Source organism: Schistocerca americana, chromosome 1, assembly GCF_021461395.2.
Source record: "Schistocerca americana isolate TAMUIC-IGC-003095 chromosome 1, iqSchAmer2.1, whole genome shotgun sequence".
Classification (NCBI taxonomy): Eukaryota; Metazoa; Arthropoda; class Insecta; order Orthoptera; family Acrididae; genus Schistocerca; species Schistocerca americana.
In genome coordinates, this window is record NC_060119.1 from 1,055,417,864 (window position 1) to 1,055,442,243 (window position 24,380).

The following is a 24,380-nucleotide window of genomic DNA, read 5'->3' on the forward strand; positions in this document are numbered from 1 at the left end:
AGACATGAAATTTCTTCTTTTATGTTACTGCAAACCGACACTATGAAGTTTTTCGTAAGCTATTGAGCTCTGTGATTGCCAATTACTTGTTTAATGAGGCCCTCCGTTTCGGAATTCTGTCTCAATAGCTGCTGTGAGATGTGTTTGGCAAATTACATTGTGACAAAGGAAGTACAATTAAACAAGTCACCAAGAGAAATGTGGCCTTTACTCATAAATCGTGATGCTTCTTCGAATGAGAAAAGGTTAACAACTCACACAAAAACAGATTGGCAATTCTGTTGGAATTTTGGTGGAATCCCCGTAACCCTTCGTATTTTAACACTGAGCGACTGGAATGGTAACTTACCAAAGGATTTTATTCCTTCTCTTTATCTGAGCAGTATTAAAATAATGACGAGCGTTCCTTCAGGCGGAATGATAGGCACATGCCAGATACTGGTTACTCACCTAGGGCTTGCCAAACTGATAATGCGTGATCGCGAATAAAATAGTTGTTATTGAGAAAAATAAACAATTGATCTGTCGCACAACACAATGGTGAGTGTATTGTCAGCAGCGAAGGATAATGCGCGCGACAGGAATGTACAAGCTAGCCATGTGTGCCTTGTGAGATGAAGTTCGAAAAACATTGTGATGAAAGTAGATCTGCCTTTGTCAGCAGCACATTTCAACAAATTAAATATATCTAATCATAACACTCTTTTAGGATATTCCTACTTTCGTAATAATACCGACCGTTTTCTTCATTTGTGTAGCCTGTTGTTGTATAATTAGTTTATTAATGCTGATAATGTCCATGCAACAATTGAAATGCTTTACTCATCATGGCGAACCAATTAAAACATTGTTATTTGTGACTGCTTTTCGACTGTTTCTAGCTTGCAGTGGAAATATGTTGTTCACATGCATGTAGTACTGTGTGTCGTATTATATTATTACATCCGTATCAGAGTAACCACAGTGAAACTTCTATACTTCAGATCTTGGACGCTTTTTACCAGAAGAACAAAGGGCTCACACCTATGGAGACTATCCCTTTCTAAATTTTTGTAACAGATCGTATAGATACGCTAGCTTACTAGGCAGCGAGAAGATAACCCAGTTTTACTTTCGTGCCTTGATTCTTAATAACATGATTTTATAATATTCCTTGCTTCCTTATTCACTACCCTCTGCCACTTCTTGGGATCTGAAAACATCGCGGAGGCTCTTCAGTTACTGAAGTATACATTTTTCTTGACAGAAGAAAAACAAAACTATGTACATATAAATAACAAGAAAGTATAACGTGCTAACGAAGAAAGCTGGAGCGTTTAAATGGCGGAAAACGAAACACTACCCAAAGGCAATAAAATTCAGTATACAGTAAGGCAAAATTTATCGTATGGGCAATACTACCACTGCTCATATGCGCCGTTCCGATGTGAGCATATGGCCGGGCTACTTTTCCGCTCCCCGCCTCAAATTTCCCACGGTGCTAGCGAGGCAAGCGCGACGCGCGGAGCGAGAAACTGTGCCTCAACCACAACGCCGCGCGACCTGGCGCAGGCGCGTGTCGCGTCCCAGTCGCGTCACGTCGCAATTTGCGCGGTCCCATTTGAACCTGCGATGTCACAAAAACGCGCGCTGCGCTGCGCCGCGCCACACGCGCTATACGCGTCTCAATTTTCACCTAGCCTAAATCAAGGAAAAAAAAATTCCTGAATCTAAGCCACACCAGAAATTTGAGACTCGAAATTAAAGGTGAGAGAAAAGTTTTAGGCCGCATCTCCAAATCGAAACAAAGTTGGTCCATTATAATATCGGACATGATTTAGGTCGAATGAATGACGATACAGCTACAGTAGTTTGGTTCGAGTAGTAAGCTTAGCAGTTAAGCTTTACCAGGTAGCCATTGCTATGCGTCAGGCGCTTCGTCCATTTTTATACGGGTACCTTTCCTTTTTCACGTGCTTCGTCTGGTTTGAATTGATTGCTTATTTTTCTTTGATCTGATAAGTGCCATTCTCTTTGATATAAGTGTTTACCTCACTAAGCTGAAAATGCATTACTCTATTGTGCCATGCGTTATTTGTCGCTTTCTGATAATGATTGTTTACGGCCTGTCGCGGCTCGCCGCATGGCTTGCATTTGTGCACGGGCCGCTTTTTTTAAAAAAAAAAAAAAGAGAGAGAGAGGAATCGTCTCATTAGCGAAACAATGGCAAGAGACTGCTATTTGTTGTTACCTAAACTGCTGCGTTCTTTATAATGATCAACAAGAACCAAATAATAGACTGCGTATGATAGAAGATGTTCTGAACGAGAGTTTAGCGAAAATTTTTCTCCGTTTGAAAATCTTTGCAGACGCCTCTTTTAGTACATTACATTCTGCACCGAAATTAGAGTCATCTCAGATTTAAAAATCTAGTCAATTTCCGTGCTTCATTTCTGACTGTATCACTATTAGGCATAAGAATAATACGAATATGAACATGACATCATATGTGTATTCTTCCGCGTTTGCTGTTGTCTCACTCTAGTTTCGTAGTTTATTAGGCAGACAGGTAGGAAAAAATTCAGAACGTAGAGTCTTCCATATTGACAAACATCCCAAACAGTCTTGCCAGTCGGATTTTCGTAGTAAATTAAAATGCTGCTACATTCGAAGATGAACAATATGAAATTTGTATTTCCTTCGTTGGATAAGGTATGAAAATGCAGTGGTCAAAACTCGGGTTGGAGAAAAAAAGCTCGTCTTCCACTTTTTTTTTTTTTAATTTTTTTACTGACGCAGAGGTTTTGGCGCCAGTATTTATCTTTGTGCCTGCAAAGCATGCCTGTGAAGCGGTACATATATTCGGCGGCAGAAGTTAGTTGTGAAGGCACCTACCAACGTTTTTCAGAACTTCCGATTACTTTGCACTCGATTGTAAGCCGCAGGCGGATTTTTGGTTACAAAAACCGGAAAAAAAGTGCGGCTTAGATTCGAGTAAATATGGTATGCTGTAGATGACAACCTCAAAAGCTTCCCTCGCTGCAGCAGTATAGGATATGAAACACCAAACACTTCTATTTTCTGAACATTCACTCACTACATGTGGATGGATTGTAATCATTCGGTAATTAGACCCTCAGTATTATCTAGTAATCAAGATCAACAAAATCTGGAAATGAATTTTATGTTCCAACAGACAGCAACACCCCAACTCAATGTTAAACATATGCCAGTTCTCCTTCCACTCATAGCAACTTCATAATATTGTTTATTTACACTGATCTGTTTCTATTAATCCAAATAAAATTTTAATCTTATATTTATACTACAAAATTCACAAAGTTTATAGCTTTATCAGGCTGCAATGTAAGTTTTTTTTGACGTGAATAACGTAGATATTTATCAGTGATACATTCTGCTTCATTACCTGTGAGTCTGTGCTGAGGTACTTCCATGACTTCTTATCTCAATACATTATCATTTTATTTTATTTATTTATTTTTTGAGCTAAAGTTTTTAAATTTAGTTTGAAAAACAACCAGTGCTTTGCTGAGGACACAGTTTTTCATAAATGGCATAAGAATCATTAATGTTATTCAACCCAACTGATCAGTCAGTGTTATACTAATGATCACCTCATGACAGCATACCCGTTCAGCACATTTTTAAACCTTTCCGTGGACATGATGGTTGACTCACTATAATGCATCACTTTTGCTAGTTCCTGACTTAAGTGTCATGGATCCCCCTTAATTAAAGAGTATGGATGGTCTCCATTTAAAGAATGGTAACCTTCCTGAGCACGTGAATTAGCTCATATCAACTGATCTTGTTTGAAATGACTTCTCATTGTTGTGGTCTTCGGTCCAAAGACTGATTTGATGTGGCTCTCCATGGTACTCTATCCGGTGCAAGCCTCTTGCCTGACACATTCTCTTGCAACATTCTTCTCATAAACAGCTATAGGTTTTAGCTTTTCTCCACTACCTATTTTTCTTCACTTATTTTCCCCATGACACGCTATCTTATTCAGCTCTGAAATTCAAGACTTATTCCCAAGGACAAAACTCCAAGTAACAAATGGAAAACTTACTTACAACATTGTTGTGCCACTGAACAAAAACAGCAATAAACTTACGTTCCAACTTAACTATATTATCCATATGTGAGATTAATTTTATGCTTCCAAATCATATTTTTGTGCCAATCTATTTTTTTAATGCTGTGAAAGTACTGATTTGCTGTTCATTGATGACCTGGAACACACAATCAACTACACAATCACTAATTATCTGATATCTATTTTCTGGCTCTAAATAACACATACACAAGTTTAAGATCTTCGTTCTTAGTAGTAAAGGTTCTGTTACTATGAACATTTTCAGACATTCGAGACATAGCTGCTTGTGTCTTCGACATGGCCAATAGAGATTTCCTGTATTCTGTTGCCCACTTTGACTTTCGATCACAGAAGATAGCTGTGGTTTACCTGCTTTTCTCACTTAAGAAGGTCAAAAACGAAGGAAGGAAAGAAGAAAGGAAGGAAGGTTAGGCTTTAATATCCCGTCATTTACAGGTGTAATTCATTTTAATGTATTATTGAGGTTCAATGTAACTTCGGCAATAATTTGTAGTTTCAGTTTGCATTCAGTAACACCTTAAGCCTTAATGGGTCATGATATATTCTATGAAAGAGGGTCAGTACAGTCTGTAAATATTGTTTTGTGCTCCCCTCCCTTGATCTGAGTCTATTGAAATTATACTAAGGTTTTCTGTAAACTCACTGCCAATACCAGTGATCACAATAATATAGCCACACTCTACAACACTGCAACGCAAAAGAAAGCTCACTAGCCACAATGAGGCCACATGCTCTGTACAAATCATAAATGCTCTCCTGAAATGCTGATGGACTGATATTGTATATAGAGAAAAAAATGACAGTTTGAAACATTCCAGTTCGTGAGGTACATCAGATACTGCAGCTGATAGTGCAATGTGTGCGAAAAAACAGGGATTCGTGTTTGAGTCTTACCCCATCATTCAATTTTAACTTATTACAAATGTTTATTGCAATGTACACTCTCTCTAGAGAGAAGAATAATACCATTTCTGCAATGCCCTTGACACTGTTGTAAAGTAACACACTCCACTGTAGTTTTCCTGCCAGATGCAGTACCCCAGCAGTGTAACATAAACATCTCTGTCAGCTTGGAATGTATGTATGTGAACAGGGGACGATTTGAAACTTTGGGATGGTTTGTGAGATGTCCAACACAACAACTGGTAGTACAATGCTGGCAAAATGCAGGTATCTGGTTTCAAGTCCCACTATAACAAACATTTTTAATTTGATACAAATAACACAATTGTATTATAATGGTAAAAAGAATTTCATAGCAAATCAATAATCCTATAAAAGGATGGCTAGAAATGAAAATCGCCAACAATTTGTGGACGAGTGATGTTACTCTATATAAAAAAAATTTCAGTTATATGGTAGCAAACTATGAAATCTGAGTTTTCATATAGTCTGAATTATTGGGTGGAATGCACATTTTAGCCTTGTTATTCCTTATTATTATTTGGAGATAAAATTTTGATGAGAATACAAAAATTCAGTGGATCCAGTAAGAATTTATTTTTAAGTATCAATAGTGATCTTACATTTTCATATTCTTACCTTATTCCTCATACAACATTCTCAGATGCTCCATCTGCCTATCTGTACATTGATGAAATCATTTTCAGAAAATTATAGCATACAGAAACACGTTAGTGTGGACAAATGTTTCTCACCTTTAGCAGAGTCCACACACTGCTAAATACCAGTGGTAAGTTAAAATCCTGTGTCAGACTGGCACTTGAAACCTTTGACACACAGTCCTCTTCCAGATCAGCCATACATCCACAGTGCACAAACTGACTGAGGAGCTTCTATTGATACACTCCAAACTCAACAACACATACATCTACATGGCTTCTTTACAATTTATACTTAAGGATTCATTGTATCACCACTCTCAAACACTTCAATCTTCCCGTGCAAGCTCTGATTTCTCTTTATTATAATGTTCATTTCTCTCTATGTAGGTGGGTGTCAAAAAAATATTTTCACTTCCAGAAGAGAAAGTTGAAGATTTAAATTTCATAAAAATATCTCAACACAGGGAAAAGCATCTTTGTTTTAATGACTGCCCTCCTGGATGAGTGATGCTCTATCCCTTATTTTCCAACGATACAAATTGAGCTGCTCTTCCTTGGAGACCTCTATCAATCCTATCTGGTAAGTATCCACTACCATGCAGCAATAATCCAGAAGTAGATGGACAAGCAGAGTATAAGCAGTCTCTTCAGCACACCTGATGCATCTTTTAAGTGTTCTGCGAATAAAACACAGTCTTTGGTTCTCCTTCCCCACAACATACTCTACATGATGGTGTCAACTTAAGTTGTTCCTTATTGTTAACCTCTAGGAATTTAACTGAACTGTCAGCATTTAGATCTGTGTGATTTGTCGTGTAACTGAAATTTAATGGAGTCTTTTCAGCGCTTGTGTGGATGACCTCACATTTTTCATTATTTATTACAATTTCTTGTACCATACGTGTATCTTGTGTAAATCATTTCACAATTAGTTTTAACCTTCTGATGACTTTACTAGATGGTAAACGAGAGCATCACCTGCAAAGAATCAAAGAGGTTAACAGAACTGCTCAGATTGTCTCCTAAATCTTTTATATAGATTAGGAACAGCAGAGAACCTATGACACTTCCTTGGAGAATGCCAGGTATCACTTCCATTTCATTCAATGAGTTACTGTCAGTTACTGCAAACGGCGGTCTTTCTAACAGGAAATCATGAATCTAGTTGCACAACTGAGATGATTCACTACGTGCATGCAGTTCTGCTCATGAGGAACGGTGTCAAAAACCTTCTGGAAATCTCGAAATATGGAATCAATTCGAGAGCCCTTGTTAACAGTATTCTTACTTTGAACGAATAAAGAGTTAGTTGTGTTCACAAGAACAATATTTTCTGAATAAGCACTAGGTTTTAATAAATCATTTTCTTCAAGGTAATTTATAATGTTCAAATATAGTATTTGTTTCAAAATCCTACGGTAAATCAATGTCACTGATATGAGTCTGCAATTCAGTGAATTACTTTCATTTCCTTTCTTAAGTATTGGTGTGACCTGTGCAACTTCCTGGTCTTCAGCTATGGATCTTCCATTGAGTGAGTGATTGTATAAGATTGTTAACTAGGCACAGTTCATATTCCTGGATTTCCCAAAAGCATTTGACACCATGCCCCACCACAGACTGTTAATGAAGGTATGAGCATATGAAACAGGTTCCCAGATATGTGGGTGGTTGGAAGATTTCTCAAACAGAACCCAGTATATTGTCCTTGACGGTGGGTGTTCATCAGAGATGAGGGTGTTGTCAGTACGGCTCCAGGGAAGTGTGATAAGACCACAGTAATTTTCTATATACATAAATGATTTGATGGACAGGGTGAGCAGCAATCTATGGCTATTTGCTCATGATGCAGTGGTGTACAGGAAAGTGTCATCATTGAGTGACAGTAAGAAGATACAAGCTGACTAGACAAAATTTCTAGTTGGTGTGGTGAGTGACAGCTTGTTCTAAATGTAAGTTAATGCAGATGAGTCAGAAAAACAATTCCATAATGTTCAAATATAGCATTGGTAGTGTGACACTTGATACAGCCACATTGACTGAACATCTAGGCATAACACAGCAAAGCGATCTGAAATGGAACAAAGCACTAAGGATTGTAGTAAGGAAGACGAGCAGTTGACTCCAGTTTATTGGGAGAATTTTAGGATAGTGTGGTTCATCTGTACAGGAGACAGCATATACACTGATGAGCCAAAACATTATGACACCAACCTAAAAGTGTCCTGGTCCACTTCTACAGCACAATTCAGCAGTGATTCTGCATGACGTAGATTCTACAAGTATTTGATAAGTTTATGGTGCCACATGACTACACACAGATCACACACTACCCATAATTTACAGCGTTTGTGGGCACAGAGCTCGTGCCCGATATCGTCCCACATGGGTTTCACTCGATTCAGATAAGCCACATTTGATGGCAAAGATATTAACATGATTTTACTATCCTGCTCCTCAAACCACTGCAGCACAATTCTGGCCTTGTGACATGGACAGTTATCCTGCTGCACGATGCCATCGCGTTTGGCGAAGACATCAGGCATAAGGGGTTAATGTTCACAAAGATCACAAGTGTCATGGTGCCATTGAATACCACTGCAGGTCCCACAGAAGCCCAGGTGAATGTCCCCCATAACATAATACTGCTCCCACCTGCCTGCATCCATGCCTGCCGCATGTTACGAGCAGTCATACGCCTGGATGACAGCGTAACTGATGATGTTGTTGGATCAACATGGGAACATGTACAGCTCCTCTGCTGCAAAACATCATGTTCAAAACTATGCACTGAATAGTGAGCTGCAAATCACTTGTGCCTGCAACAGCACTGTATTCTGTCATCAGATCTGCCACAGATTGCCACTTATCCTGTTTTAGAGAGTGGCAAGCACCCAGTCCCTGTGTTCTGTAATGAGGTACGGATGTGCAACTTCTTGACATCAACTCGTGGTTTCAGCATTCGTCAACTATTTTCCATATATGCTCATGGCAGTAGCAAGCGAATGGTCAACCAGCTTTGGCATTCCAGAGATGCTCCCTCCAAGGCGAAGGGCCACAACAATCTCTTTTTTTTTTTTTTTTTGTCAAAGTTCCTTAAGTCAGTGAGTTTTTGCATTGTTGCCACAATATTTCCCCATTCATCTCTGCTCCACCCATATACTTCTCTTACCATGTCATGTACCATCAGTGCCACTAGGCAGCCTACAACCTCGAGTGACCAGTGGTCATAATGTTTTGGCTTGTCAACGTAGGTCACAAGTATTGCCCATTCTTGAGTACTGCTCTGGTGTTTGGGATCTGGACCAGATCAGATTAAAGGAAGACATCAAAGTGACTCAGAAGTGGTCTGCTAGATTTGTTACTGGTACGTACAAACAACATGGAAGAGTTACAGAGATGCTTTGGCAACTCAAAAGGGAATCCCTGGAGGGTAGGTGATCTTCTGTTCAAGGGAAACATTGAGAAAATTTAGAGAACTGGTTTTGAAGCTGACAGCAGAACGTTTCCACTGCCGCCATTGTACATTCTGCATAAGGACCATGAAGATAAGAGAAATCAGAGCTGGTACAGAGGCATGTAGACAGCTGTTTCTCCTTTGCTCTATTGGTGCGAGTGGAACAGGAAAGAAAATTACTAGTAGTGGTATGTGTACCCTCCGCCATGCACTGTACAGTGGCTTGTGGAGTATGACGTAGATGTAGATAAGTATGGACATACTCTGAAAGGAACCACACTGATATACAATATTGACATTGTCACTTACCATACTGTCACATTTCACACCTGGGAGAGGGAATACACACCCCTACCTCATACCACCAGTTTGAAAAACATTGGCCCAGCAGCTGTATTCCCGAGAAATAGATTTATATAACAGTTCCACTTCAAATGACTTTGTGTGTATACCCCTCAACATTTTACAGTTGTGACTGATTTTTGTGACTGACTGATGATTATGTATTCAAATAATATTACAAAAGTATAAAATTTGGTTCTTACAGCCACTAAAAACAACCAGTTGACAGGCACTTCAAGAAATAAGCTGGCACAATTAACTGAAGAATAATAATAATCACCTATAGATGTCATATTTACAGTCAGACAGGTTGTAAAAAAGGAAATGGGAATTTGGGAAAGACATCATAATTGCATTCACTGGTATAAGAAATCCAACTCAGAAACAGAAACATGCACAACAAATGCCTGAATTGTGTTACCAAACAATGGAAAATCCAGGCTGAAATAACGATAATATTATTTTAAAGGGATAGATTGCTACTCACAATGTAGAGGAGCCGTTGAGTTGCAGACAGGCATGATAAAAAGACTGCTATACAGTTGAGCTTTTGGCTTAAAACACCTCCTCCTCAAGCAGCGCGTATACGCATGCGCGCGCGCGCGCGCCCACACACACACACACACACACACACACACACACACACACACACACGACCACTGTCTCAGGCCTCAGAGACCTATGTCTTGACCAAGTGTGTGAGTTGTGCTTGTGTGAAAATGTGTGTTTTTTACTTTATAAGAAGGCTTTTTGGCCTGCGCAGAGGTAACTTATCCTTACAGCATATCTTTCGTTCCTGTAACCTTTCACACCATAACCTACGGTAACTGGTGTCAACAGTGTGTTCAAGCCTATGAAAGCGTGTGCCCAGTCATCTGCCACTTGCCACCTCTACCTGCCAGATGGGTCCCCTCTCACCCACGAGCTGCTAGATGCTCCCCCCCCCCCCACCCCCTCCCTGTCTCTCACCTCTCTCCATTCCTCACTTCCCCCACCCCACACCCCTACCTCATCCCAGTACACCCACTATGGACCAGTAGTGAGCTGGCAGTCAACTGAGCACAATGTAGGGAGACAGCTGTGTGCAAATGAGAGATAGAGAGAGAGAGAGAGAGAGAGAGAGAGAGAGAGTGAGTGTGTGTGTGTGTGTGTGTGTGTGTGTGTGTCTTTCCTACAGCTAGAAAAAGGAAGTGTAATCCAAAAGGTAGCCAAACTCCATACCTTTTGTTTGTGTGCCTATCAACGACGCAGTGCTTCTGCCTTTCAGTGAGTCATCTCCTTTATTCCTAAATAATTCATAATTTTCAACCAGAACTTTCTGTAATGAAATCCAGGCCATTAACTGCTTACAGGTATTGATAAATATCAACAGCGACAGTTGAAAATGTGTCCCCGAGTGGGACTCGAACCTGGGATCTCCTGCTTACATGGCAGACACACTATCTAACTCAGCCATTGAGGGTGGATAATGCGACTGCAGGGACTCATATCTGGCACCCTCGCCATGAGACCTACATTACCAACTTACTGTCCACACACTACATTTGCAGTGCCCCTGCCAACTATACTCATTACTCACGGCAGTCAATCTACCGATCCCCGTAAGAGTTTGAGCAATGAGTGCATCCGCTCTAAAGAAGATCACTGGCCGGTAAGCCTTATCTATATGAAGACGGTATCTGTTCTTTCGGACATGTCCGAAAGAACAGATACCATCTTCGTATAGAACTTTCTGTACATTATTATACAAAAGTAACATTTAATTGTGGTAAGGATAAATAACTCACAGAAATACCTGATACAGCATTGAATACTGTACACCTTCAAATTTTATTCCCACCTAACACTGCTAGTTCCCAATGTTCCTGCTAGGTGGCATGTATGAATGAGTTATTTCAATTTGTCATCACAGAGTTGTATAGCAGTACAGAGCGTGCAAAGTGTTGTTCTATGTATCATGAATGCAAAAACCCACAACAATAGTTCAGAGAAAGTTCAGGAATACATATTGCAAGCTACCACCTCAAACACAAACTGTTACTAATTGGTACAATTGTTTCACTGACACTGGCTGTGTATCACGTAAGATGTTGAGTCAGGGTTGACCAGTAGTCTCTCAAGCAGCAATTGAACAAGTTCAGCAGTCTTACATTCATGCCCCAGATAAATCAATGAGAAATGAATATGCCCAGTGTTACAATGTGGAAGGTATTATGGAAATGTCTGTATTAAAACCATACAAATTGGACCTGTTGCAAGCTTTAAGAGAAAGTGATAAAGAAAAGCAAGCCGAGGCTTGTCTAGAAACGTTTAACAAAATCCAGACTGAAAATGATTTTCTTAATAAAACTGTATTCCGTTTCCACAGTAAAGTGAATTGGCATAACATATGGATATGGGGTAAGCAGAAACCACTTCACATAACTTAACATGACTTGCCTAAGGTAAATGTCTTTTGTACTGTAAGATTTAACAAGATTTATGATCCTTTCATTTTTTACGAAGTCATCTGTAACTGGCATATCGTACCTGTACATGCTTGAACATTATCTAATGTCTCAATTACAACAGGATATGTGCACAGAATTTATTTTCCAGCAAGACAGCATGCCACCACATTATCATCATTGAGTTGCCACTTATCTTTGTAGGAATGTGCCAACTTGGACTGTACATGGTGGAACAATTTCCTGACCGCCGTGATCAACGGATTTAACGACAATGGACTTCTGTGTAAGGGGTTACATTAAATACAAACTGTTTATTCCTCTGCTCAGAAGTTTTCAATGGTGTTGAGCCACAGTCATGCAAAATTTTGAAAGAGTAGACCGCTATTTGACTGTGTATTACTATATTTACCTTCTTTATCATCTGTATTTCAGCTTTTATGACACTATCACGTACAATGCTAAAAGTTGTCAGACCATTATTATATCATCTGTTAAGGCAGGCTTTGGCATTATACTTGATAATGGCATAAAACCCAAAATTTAGATAGAACAGGAGATAAATATAGTAATACATAGTCAAATGGTAGTATGGCAAATTTCTCTCTCTCTCTCTCTCTCTCTCTCCTCTCTCTCCCTCTCTGCTTCAAAGGGTTTGGCGGGGGAAACTGATTACAGATAGGACGTCTGTTTTTTCACAAGAGGTGACTACATTGAACATTTGTAAATAAAACTTGAAGACATACTGCATTCAGTGCTGTATCCAACATTTCCGTAAGTTATTTACTTTTTTCACAATTAAAGGTTACTTTCAAACAATGGAAACTCCAAGATGGAATGTAACAATACTAGACAAGGAAAGTTGTTACTCACCATATAGCGGAGATGCTGAGTCACGATAGGCACAACAAAAAGATTCACACAATTAAAGCTTTCGGCCATTAAAGCCTTTGTCAGCAGTACACACACACACACACACACACACACACACGCAAACGCAACTTGCACACACATCTGCAGTCTCAGACACTTGAAACCACACTGTGAGCAGCAGCACCAGTGCATGATGGGAGTGGCGACTGGGTGGGGGTAAAGAGGAGGCTGTGACGGGGAGGGGGATGGATATTATGGTGGGAGTGGCAGATAGTGAAGTGTTGCAGTTTAGACTGAGGGCAGGATAGAAGGTGCAGAGGGGGGAGGGGTAAGTAGCAGAAAGGAGAGAAATAAAAAGAAATTAAAAGACTGGGTGTGGTGGTGAAATGATGGCTGTGTAGTGCTGGAATGGGAACAGGGAGGGGGATGGATGGGTGAGGACAGTGACTAACGAAGGTTGAGGCCAGGAGTTACGGGAACGTAGGATGTATTGCAGAGAAAGTTCCCACCTGCTCAATTCAGAAAAGCTAGTGTTGGTGGGAAGTATTGCATTAGTAGTGAATTTTGGAAGAGACTCAAGCCCAATAATGGGTGATAAATGGCTCATAATGATGATGACGTACAGAGATGATGCAGAAACATATTTAGTCATTCCTCTACACATAGATACAGTGTTTGCACATTAGCCATGCAAACTGATAATAAGAAGTAAGAACACTCAACAGTTTACTGATCCACGTTTTGAATGTCATATGTCAAATTTTCTCCTCCCTGATGAAGGAACGAAGTTCTGAAAGCTAGGAATGTAAATTTTCTGTTCTGTTTTGTGTATCTATCGGCTGTACTGAGCTGAGGTAAGTACTGCCCAGCCCGTCTATCTCTTTGTTAGTATTTGTTTCACATCTTTATATGAGATTTTACATTAATCACTTATATGGTATCTTGTCAAATTTTAAGTATGAAATTGAAACATATAGTGGGAGAGACTACACAATTTCCAATCTAACTATTCTTGACATACATCGCAAGAACACACTGATAAAGAAAAATCAAACACAGTCACTAATGGTAATAAGAGTGGAGCTAGTAGCGTTGTTAATCTCTCCTATTGTCAATGTTACGATATTTGATCACATTCCATGGTCCATCACTATATCTTCCTCAAATAAACAAAATCATCTGCACATTCACTTTGCATTAATTAGGGTCATAATATTTTCTGACTTTGGAAATCTGTCACTTTGCTGGTCTATTTCCATATTTTTGTAGGCTTAAGTATGTAAATTCTAAATATGTACATGAAGATTGCAGTCTTTGTATCTTGGCCAGTGCATACCTTGAGGAGGTTAAACCCCCAGTGCAACCAACAGAAACATAAAAGCACTTCTAACTTTTGGAACCACTGGTTATTTCTTCGAGGGGGAATGGGGAGAAGAAAGTAACCACGATATTGTGGGTAACCAGCCAGATAACCTTGAAGAACCCGACATCAAGTGACAATTTGGAGTCTTCTCTTCATTACCAAGAGTAGGATACCACAAAAAAATTTTGCCCTAAGCTTTTACGATCACACGGCCAATGGCTACATGGGAAGCTAAATGATCAACAGTTCCCTATGACATAAAAGCTGTTGCCCAAAAAGAACAACATTTTACTTGAAACAATGCTTCATTTACACTACTGGAATAGTACAGCTGTGATAAACCTGTAGAAATACCTCAATATTTTCTTTATGTTGAGTTTTCTGATTTCTATCACTTCAGACGCCCTGTGTTTGGTTTTAGGAAAGGCAATATGGTAATGATTTTCTCTATCATTGCTGATGAAACTACCTACTACTCTTCATGACAAATGAAACAAAATTTCTCTAGTAACTATTTACAAAATATTCGTAGGCTTCTGTAGCTTCAATCAGTTTAGCAAAATTCTTCTATGTGTATCAATGCATCATCCAGTAAAATAACACAAGGTGTATGGTGATACTGAAAGTGGTCTTCATTGGGGTGACAATGTATACTACTTTTGTAACGCGAACAGAGTCCCCAGTGTATTTGTACATTGAATTGATATCTTGTAACAGTGGTATCAAAGAACTTCTAATGAAATGATTCTTAATGTGCCAGATACCTTTCGCATCAATGAAAGGGCTAGCGCGTGTGCACCAGTGGTCTGTAAGCTGCCTAATATTGACAAAAAGTGTGATGAAAGCTTCTCCATATCTTCATGTTTCTGTCTGTTTAATTATATTATGAAAAGGGTAGTTGCTACTCATCAAATTGTGGAGATGCTGAGTCGCAGACAGGCCCAACAAAAAGACTGTCAGAAAGTGAGCTTTTGGCCAACAAGGCCTTCATCAAAAACAGACCCCACACACACAAGGAAGATGAATAAAGAAAAATATACATTACTTCCTGTTAACTTTACTGCAAAATCAAAATTAATACTACAAAAAATGTACACTGATAAATTAAATGCAGGTAAAGTTTTTATGCAGTCATGGGCACATTGCTTCTTTAATACGTAACTCAACAGATTTGTACAATGATTACATTTTTCTTAGAAAACTGCAGTTTGGCTGGCAGTGCAATTCTTGCTTTGCTTTCATACAGAAAAGTCTATCATAGAAATGGAATGGCAGACAGATGATTTATAAGAAAAACAGATAATTGCAAGATATATTTGGTTACAACATACATCAATCTATATCTTAGTAAATACCACACGAAATAATTAACGCACATTACTTTCATAATTCACAAAGACGAAATTGTTTACAATTATGTACATCAAAAACAAAAATTCAATGGAAATTCCTGAATGGAATAGGACTTAAAATAAAGGAAAAACAACCACTCACTCACCTGATTGATGTGTGGTACATAGAAACACGCAGTCTCGCAATGGCGGTGGGTGTATGCTTGGATGTCTGCATGGGTCTGTGTGTGAATGAGTGTACTTCCATTAGAGAAAGAGCAAAAGCTCCAAAGTTAGTGAAAATACTGTTTTCTGTTGTATGTTCCTATGTGCGACACATCAATCAGAGCTATAGGTGAGTGGGTGCCTTTGCTTCATTTTACATAAATGTAAATACCACTGAAACAATTTTACAGGGAGAAAAACAAGTTCTTTATCCTCTGTAAATAAGACCCTGGGGAAAAAACTCTTCTCTCTTCATTTTATCAGGCTATGTTGTAAGATATCTAACCAAGGGAACAAATTAAATGGATTAGATATTTTCATTCAAAATATGACACACATTTATTGAAGTAACAGCACAAAGAATTCTATATGCAACCACTCAGTTTTCTAATACTACAGACAAAAGCACAATCCATATGCTACGGAACACAATAGGCTGTAAATTGATTACTCACTAATAACAGTCCACAATATTCCTTCAATAGCACATGTATTTCAAAACAAATGACAGCTGTCAATGTAAACTTCATATGCAAGGTATTACACTTAATATACTTGCACGATTAAACAGAGATTCAATTCCATGTACTGAATTTGTTGTACTGCATATTTGTTAGTAATCAGTACTGTACCTCTTACAAAAACAAAAACAGTAAAATGCTACAAATCATGCACACACTCTTATACTCCTTCATTCCTACATTAATATAATTAACAACTTCAGTCCATGATTCCAGCACACACTATCCAGTTCCTTTATGCTAAATGCAATCGTGTGATTTCACAAACAAGTGAAGCAGCACAATTGTAATTCAAACAGATCCTGCTGCTGTACAATCCAGCACACAAAACAACAGATGAGAAATAGTCATCTCATTCACACTTAAGTCATTACATCAGTCAGTTACTCAACAGATAACATGCTCTTAGAAATGTTAACATAACTGCAAGGTACAGAATGCAATTACTTTAGTATTATGTTGCTCTGAACCAGACATTTCTTCTTCTGTCTGAGATATATTTACAAATAACTGTTTTCACTTACACTGAAAATTTAAAAGTATGACAATATTATTACGTCGCTTCTAGCTCTATAAATGAAATGCAAAATTTGCTTCTCACAGTAATCTGTTTTAAATGTATATTAAAGCTTAATTAATATCCATATTTTCTTTAATTTGTCAATCATAAAAAACTGTTTCATGAATTTCAACAAGTTTACTCTTTTTCATTCTTTTGAACTAACAGTTCTTCACCCATATATATCAACAGCAGTATTACAGTTCTGTAACAAGTGATACTTCAATGTGTGTACTTCTCAACCATATACATAATGATTTAACTGTAATGGGGAGTGTATGGTGACACACAAAACACAATCACTGTTTCTACACCAAAATCTTTCACTGTCCCATGAAATGCTGTAAGACAAGGTAAATGCAAAAGATCCCTGTTTTACATAAAAATTTAAATTTTCACTGTAAGTGAAATTACAAGTCTCTAAAATATATGTGATGTATGTTAGTATCCATAACAGGTCAATCAAAAATTTGAAGTTTCAACAAGATCTTAGACTTTTCAGTTATTTTCAAATTTTTTATCATTAATGATTTAATGCTTCAAACAACAACAGCATGTATGCTTCAGTATCAAAAATTAAGTGAAATAAAATATTTCTGTAAAATGATGCTTTCATATATGCACATTACACTCTACATTATCCTCTGCAAGCATCTAATTTGTAACACACAATGGTCCTTTTACAAATTTTATCTATTATCTTATTGTTATTACAACACGTGCACTCTCTCTCTCTCTCTCCCTCTCTCTCTCTCTCTCTCTCTCGGAAGAAAATAAGTGAATGGTACATCTAAAAATAAAAGTAACCACTCACTGTGTCGCTGAAGTGTTGAGCAGCAGACATAAATAAAATTGAAAGCTTCCAGACGATGCTCTTTCTCTGACACACACACACGCGCACGCACGCACGCACACGCGTGCGCGCGCGTGCACACACAGACACACACACAAATAGATGTAAAAATCCAGTGCTCAGGCAACTCTCTCTGCAAGTGTGCCTTGCAACTCAACTGCTCACAGTCTCCAATATACAGTGAGTGGTTACATTTACCCCTTCCATTCTTTGCATTACACTCAGGACTTTCTGGTATCTTATTACACATCGAAAAGTTTTACTTTGAAAAAAGAAAAGGAGAGTTAACTATCTCGACATATACACACACAGCACCATTTGAAACAAAAAGAGATACACAAAAATGTTTATTTCTTCTGATGGCTGCAGGAGTTTTTAACAAACAGCCCAGAGTATTAACAAATGGCCTGTCTAAAACATGCCCCTAACATAACAATAACATATGAATACCGTATATATCTCAAAAACAGATAATGCACAAACAGCTCAAAAATGTATGCAAATAATTATTACTTATGATTATATGAAAGGAACTAAGTATTTCAGCTAAGTCTTACAGACTTGTAACTATACACTACTAGATGACTGGAATTACTGTCCCAAAATACAAAAAAGCTGAATTGACAGTTCCCATGACAGTGAGATCTGCAGTTTCATCTTTGACCATACAATATAAAACATTGTACTACATATAAAAAAGACTAACTTGCAATAAATAGAGGCTTTTGAATGAAATTAATGACAATATTAATGATGTTATTAACCAATTTTCAATTAGTATTTCTTCATAAGAAAATGTAATATTGTCTCAAATAATATTTCTTTTTCTTTCACATAGCCTCCAACATAAATTTGAGTATATTTCCACTAGTACTGAAAAAGATTCAAAATATTGTGCAATTCTAAATCCATAAAGTTAAAAACTATTCAGCAGCAGTCTAGTCGGTTTCCAGTCATGTAATAAATTTATTTGCATGTGAAATATTAATGTACCAAGAAACACACCTTCTATAGAAGTCTTGGGCAAAGATGACTGTGCAGTTTATATTGAAATATAAAGTGTGATTATCTCATATTCTATGACGTAAAATTTCAGTTAATGATTCATCACAAAAAGAGTATTTTTGCCAAACTTCTTTCCAGTAGTTATCCATGGTAGATTAAACCATGAAAACCCTTTTGGAGCCCTGATAAACTATTTCTTGTTAATATGGTGAAAAACTTGTTGGAAATGTGGTCTGATCTGATTGCTGCACATGAACATCTCACAGGGTAGCAAGAACATACAACCCCTGGCAACGTGAGCAATCATCAGCACAACAGTTAGATGAAACATGTAGTGTTATCTGCACACAATATGGTACAGTACTAAAAAAAACTAAAAAGGTTTAATCACGTAAATTTATCAAAGTAATGCTCTAGGTCTGATAATCCTTTTGCCCAGTCATTACAATGAATAAAATTAAAAAAGAAAATATAAAAATGTCTTTTTCAAATACAAAAATTCCTGCATCATCTCTGTTGACAAACACATGTTTTTCTGGTATGGATACAAATGTATATGAAAGCAAAGATAGCTATTTGGGCAACTTTTTTGAATATTGTAACACATTTCCCTCATTATTACTTGAGACCAAAATTTGTCAGCACAATGCTCAGAACAGTCTTTACCTAAAACCATATCTTAAATCCTTCATGTTTTTATTCATCTTACACTACAAATAAATAGATTTGTGACATACAAATAAGACATGTGACAAAATGACCAAACAGCACTAATTCCATGATTAACTCTGCATAGAAACAGTGAAAAAGATCCATTTTATGAGTGTATGTATCCTGTACTCTCATCCATAACAAACTGTGTTAAGAACTTCTTGTTAGTTTCAATAGTGTAAGAAAATAAGAAGTGTATAAGAAAATAAATAAGCACTAAAAAAACAGAATGTGGCATCATGACCAGACACAAGCAAAATACAAAGGTAGTAACTGACACATAAACAAAGTGATTTTAGTACTAACATGCGATGCAGAGTATGTAAGATTTTCGCTATTAATCATTAAATCTTGCAGGTCTTTATTTCTTGTTTGTAAAGGAGACACTTAAGAAATAATAAACTGCAGTTCCTCCAAATGTTCTCCGCCATATATCTCACAAAACACCATTTACACAGTCATAGGTTAACTAGCTACATAATTTCAGTTGGCTCTGAAGTAGGAAAACATACTCCATTGTTAGTGCAATCCTTGTTGTGCTGCAAGTGTTCATGCTAAAAGCAAAATCTCATTTATAAATGAAAGCATCTGCATTTAATTATGAGGTAGTGTTTCACAAAAAGTGTTTGAAAAATGTAAGACTCGTACTGCTGAAAATATTTTCAAATGTTCTGTGTTACAAGGAGCATCCTAATGCCAAGACTTACTTGATGAAAGAACAAGGCATATAGTGACTTCTGGGAAGAGAGGGAAAGGGGGGGGGGGGGTGAACTGAAAAACACTGTATACTGTGCAGTGATATATAATTATTTTCTGAGGAGTTGATGATGATGATGATGATGATGACAACGATGTTTTGTTTGTAGGGCACTCAACTACGCAGTCATCAACATCCGTACAAAGTCCCAACTGAAATGATGAGGACAACACAAACACCCAGTCCCTGGGCAGGGAAAACCCCCCACCCGGCTGGGAATCAGACCCAAGACCCCGTGATCCAGAGGCAGCACCGCTCGCCACTAGACCATGAGCTGTGGACTTTCTGAGGAGTGTGTGTATCTAACAATTTATGAGTCCAACAACTCTCACCTCCTTCCCTCACATCATGAGAAATTTAACTTCATGCAAAGGGCAAATAATCTCCTGATTGCTTTGTGTCCATCAAACATTTTTGGTAGTACAACACAACTAAATGAAGGATGTAAGGTAATTAATTCACTTACATCACAGATCTGGGAGTGAAATAATGTTTCTGTACATGAAAATGGTGCCTTTTACCCATTTCTTCACAGATGACACCAACCAAAGAAAACAGTTACAGCAATACTCATGTGCCCATAAAACTAAAACTGCCAGAGCAATGTTACTTTTTTTTTCTTCTCAGATGGTATTAGTTATGTTACATTAGTTAATTCATAAACATTTGCTCCTTATATGCAGAACTGAGTAGAATGCTGCCTTACATATAAATCCAGCTTCAAATGCAAGTTACATAAAGCATTACAAGTAATTAATCAATATCTCATAATAATACTTACATAACACTTCAGACATGCAGATCTATCAGAAAATAACAATCAGACCTCATCAAGTTACTTCAGACACTAATACAAACTTATTGTAATCAGTAATACACCACACAGAACAGCTTCCAGAGCCAAAACTATTGCACTGTGGAAACATGACACTATATGCTGAAATTGCTTTCTGTTGCAGAGAGGTTTCACAAATTTTCTACTGAAGTTACAAGCCACTCAAAACTAACACAGTGTTCAGCTTGCAGATAGCACTTATTTCAGACCAAGCACACCTAACAGTACATTTCTTCTTTTAGTTCTACTATATTGCTGACTTTTTAACAACAATTTACACAGAAAAAATAAACTTGCAGCGAAGTGGAGTATATGTGCAGATCTTCCTCACAGCTGCTATCCACCCAGTCCAAACCAAGAAAGAAAAATCAAAATATCATAACCTTACCTTAAGATCATCCATTCTTTGCCTTATTCGTCTACGCATCTCCCGATATCTGGAAAAGTTTAAATTGTACTCAAAAAGTTATAAATAGATCAACATGATTCATAGCTGTCAAATAGCACACTAATAACAATAAGAATTTTAAAATTAGGGTGAATGTGTGTCTCTTACTTAGCTTTGATGCGTTTTGTTTCTCGTTCTTCCTCTTCCTGATAACGCATAAGAATAGCACGGCATTCTGTAATGCTGAGATTTAAAAACTGAGCCACTTCATTGCTGATTTCTTCTGTATTCTGTTTATCCATTAAAAATAGCTTTGCAACATCTTCATGGGGACCCAACATAACTCGTACCAACAAAGGGTATTCATCTTCACGCAAACGTCGCCTTTCTTAAACAGACAAGAAAAGAAATTTCTTCAACTATTTTTCATCACTAATTATCTCTTTCAACCTCCTTTCTTCGCTCTTTAACTGGGAATATCTAAATCTGTGTAACATCATGAAAATTATGAGATACTATCGAGTCATAAAAAAAGTTATGCAAATATGTTCAAGTGACTCACTAACAAGTTCTCTCCAAGTCCTGGATTGATCTGCCTATAGCAGATACCATTGGTCTGCTTGCCTTACAGACACCTAATATGAAAAGTATATATCTGCAATCTGGCAGAGCAACTTACAAACACACAAAAAACTGAAAAACAAATACGTGAAATTTATCAAAATGTAGCTGATAAATACTAACTAAAGCATTATTCTTTCATTATTACAAAGATTCAATTTCTGGATAAAATCAGTCACTGCGACCCAGAATAATGATATAATAAACAACAATAATGCATGACACTGTCCATTCCATTTAAATGCTCTTCCAAGTTCTTTGCTGTCCCTGACAGAATTACAATGTCATCGGCGAACCTCAGAGTTTTTATTTCTTCTCCATGGATTTTAATACTTACTCCAAACTTTTCTTTTGTTTCCTTTGTTGCTTGCTCAATATACAGACTGAATAACATCGGGGATAGGCTACAGCCCTGTCTCACTCCCTTCCCAACCACTGCTTCCCTTTCATACCCCTCGAACCTTATAACTGCCATCTGGTTTCTGTACAAATTGTAAATAGCCTTTCACTCCCTGTATTTTACCCCTGCCACCTTCAGAATTTGAAAGAGAGTACTCCAATCAACATTGTCAAAAGCTTTCTCTAAGTCTACAAATGCTAGAAACATAGGTTTGCCTTTCCTTAATCTTTCTTCTAAGACAAGTCGTAGGGTCAGTATTACCTCACGTGTTCCAACATTTCTATGGAATCCAAACTGATCTTCCCCGAGGTCGGCTTCTATCAGTTTTTCCATTCGTCTGTAAAGAATTCGCGTTAGTATTTTGCAGCTGTGACTTATTAAACTGATAGTTCGGTAATTTTCACATTTGTCAACACCTCCTTTCTTTGGGATTGGAATTATTATATTCTTCTTGAAGTCTGAGGGTATTTCGCCTGTCTCATACATCTTCCTCACCAGATGGTAGAGTTTTGTCAGGACTGGCTCTCCCAAGGCTGTCAGTAGTTCTAATGGAATGTTGTCTACTCCGGGGGCCTTGTTTCGACTTAGGTCTTTCAGTGCTCTGTCAAGCTCTTCACGCAGTATCATACCTCCCATTTCATCTTCATCTACATCCTCTTCTATTTCCATAATATTGTCCTCAAGTACATCGCCCTTGTATAGACCCTCTATATACTCCTTCCACCTTTCTGCTTTCCCTTCTTTGCTTAGAACTGGGTTTCCATCAAAGCTCTTGATATTCATGCAAGTGGTTCTCCTTTCTCCAAAGGTCTCTCTAATTTTTCTGTAGGCAGTATCTATCTTACCCCTAGTGAGATAAGCCTCTACATCCTTACATTTGTCCTCTAGCCATCCCTGCTTAGCCATTTTGCACTGCGTGTCTATATCATTTTTGCGACTTTTGTATTCCTTTCTGCTTGCTTAATTTACTGCATTTTTATATTTTCTCCTTTCATCAATTAAATTCAATATTTCTTCTGTTACCCAAGGATTTCTACTAGCCCTCGTCTTTTTACCTACGAGGGTCAGTCAAAAAGTAATGCCTCCTATTTTTTTTTCTACGTTTAATTGTCAGGAAATTTAAATGCAATTACATAGGTTGAAAACCACAACATTGAGGATCATTTTGTCATTTTTCAATGTAATCTCCGCCCATCTCTACAGTTTTGGTCCATCTTTGAACAAGGGCATGTATCCCAGCACGGTAAAAATCACAGCTCTGCTTCCTAAGCCATTGACGCACGGATGTTTTGACGGCCTCCTCATCTTCAAAATGAATCCCACGATGAGCTTCTTTTAGTGGCCCGAACAGATGGAAGTCTGATGGTGCCAGGTCAGGGCTGTATGGGGGATGAGGCAAAACTTCCCATCCAATTTTGACAATCTCGTCAGAGGTGTGACGACTGGTGTGTGGTCTTGCATTGTCATGCAAAAGAAGAACATCTGAGATTGATTTTGTTGGGCGAACTCGCTGAAGACGTGCTTTAAGTTTGTTGAGGGTTGTGACGTATTGAACAGAATTTATTGTGCATCCCTGCTCCAAAAAATCAACCAGAATCACACCCTCTGTATCCCAGAAAACTGTTGCCATAACTTTCCCTGCCGATCGCACAGTTTTGAATTTTTTCTTCCTCGGCGAGCTTGTGTGACGCCACTCCATTGACTGCCTCTTTGATTCGGGTTCAAAAAAATGCACCCATGTTTCGTCCCCGGTCACAATTTTTTTCAGAAACTCATCTCCCTCCAAACGGAAGCGCTGCAAGTGTTGGGAGGCTATTGTTTTCCTTGCCTCTTTATTCTGATCGGTTAACATTCTTGGAACCCACCGTGCACAAACTTTTGAGTACCCCAATTGTTTAATAATCGTGATCACACTGCCTTTACTAAGAGAAATAATGCGACACACTTCATCTGCAGTCACCCGACGGTCACCACGAATGATGTCATCAACTTGCTGAATGTTGTGTG

The 24,380-nt window shown here is 38.0% G+C and overlaps 1 protein-coding gene across 1 annotated transcript in view; it reads right to left on the reverse strand.

The window, feature by feature from the left end:
* Positions 1-15,204: 15,204 nt before the first annotated feature.
* The window catches only part of LOC124617184, a 79,063-nt gene continuing 69,887 nt past the window's right edge, over positions 15,205-24,380 (reverse strand). The window contains exons 8-9 of the mRNA XM_047145244.1: positions 21,521-21,740; positions 15,205-21,401 (exon numbers count right to left, since the gene is read on the reverse strand). Coding sequence (XP_047001200.1) covers positions 21,341-21,401; positions 21,521-21,740 — 281 coding nt within the window. The 3' untranslated portion in view covers positions 15,205-21,340. The remainder of the gene's footprint in view (positions 21,402-21,520; positions 21,741-24,380) is intronic.